Source organism: Myotis davidii, unplaced genomic scaffold (genome assembly GCF_000327345.1).
Source record: "Myotis davidii unplaced genomic scaffold, ASM32734v1 scaffold1006, whole genome shotgun sequence".
NCBI classification, from domain to species: Eukaryota; Metazoa; Chordata; class Mammalia; order Chiroptera; family Vespertilionidae; genus Myotis; species Myotis davidii.
Window position 1 is genome coordinate 79003 of NW_006297143.1, and position 687 is coordinate 79689.

General features: G+C 65.5%; 1 protein-coding gene across 1 annotated transcript in view; it reads left to right on the top strand.

Annotated features, from left to right (window-relative positions):
* The window catches only part of NFKBIL1 (nuclear factor of kappa light polypeptide gene enhancer in B-cells inhibitor-like 1), a gene marked incomplete at its 5' end in the record, with an annotated part of 7064 nt that extends 6383 nt beyond the window's left edge, over positions 1 to 681 (top strand). Inside the window, one exon of the mRNA XM_006772851.1 lies at positions 5 to 681. Within this exon, the coding sequence (XP_006772914.1) occupies positions 5 to 409 (405 nt within the window). The remainder of the gene's footprint in view (positions 1 to 4) is intronic.
* Between the last annotated feature and the right edge of the window lie 6 nt (positions 682 to 687).

Below are 687 nucleotides of genomic sequence, written 5' to 3' on the forward strand. Positions count from 1 at the left end.
GCAGGAGGAGGAGCGGAGACTCTTCCAGGAGCGGGCCAGGGCCAAGGAGGAGGAACTGCGGGAGAGCAGAGCCAGGCGGGCGCAGGAGCGGGCACAGGAGGCTCACAGGGCACAGCCCCCCAGGGGAGCAGGGAAGGGCAACCTCTGGCGCTTCAATGACGTGCCCTGGCCCTGCCCTGGGGGAGGGGACCCGGAGGCCATGGCGGCAGCCCTGGTGGCCAGGGGTCCCTCCTTGGAGGAGCCAGAGGCTCTGAGGAGGTACTTGAGGGTCCAGCAGGTTCGCTGGCACCCGGACCGCTTCCTACAGCGGTTCGGGAGCCAGATTGAGACCTGGGAGCTAGGCCGCGTGATGGGAGCTGTGACAGCCCTTTCTCAGGCCCTGAATCGCCGTGCAGAGGCCCTCAAGTGACCCCAGGGACATCAGGAGGAGCTGCAGGGAACGCAGCCTTCGAGACAGGGCGGCAGGAAGGGCATGATCAGAGGTGGGGGTGACGAGGACGAGGCAGGACCAGGCACTGTGCAGCAGAGGATGTGGGGTGGGAGCGAAACTTGTGATGAGTGGGGGTGGGAGGGCAGCCACAGGCACTGCTCCTTGACTGTGCCACTTCCTAATAAGACCTGGTTCCACGTCCCACTCCCAGGGCCCTGCCTTTTTCCACTGCGGTGGTTTTCATCGCCCATGACATC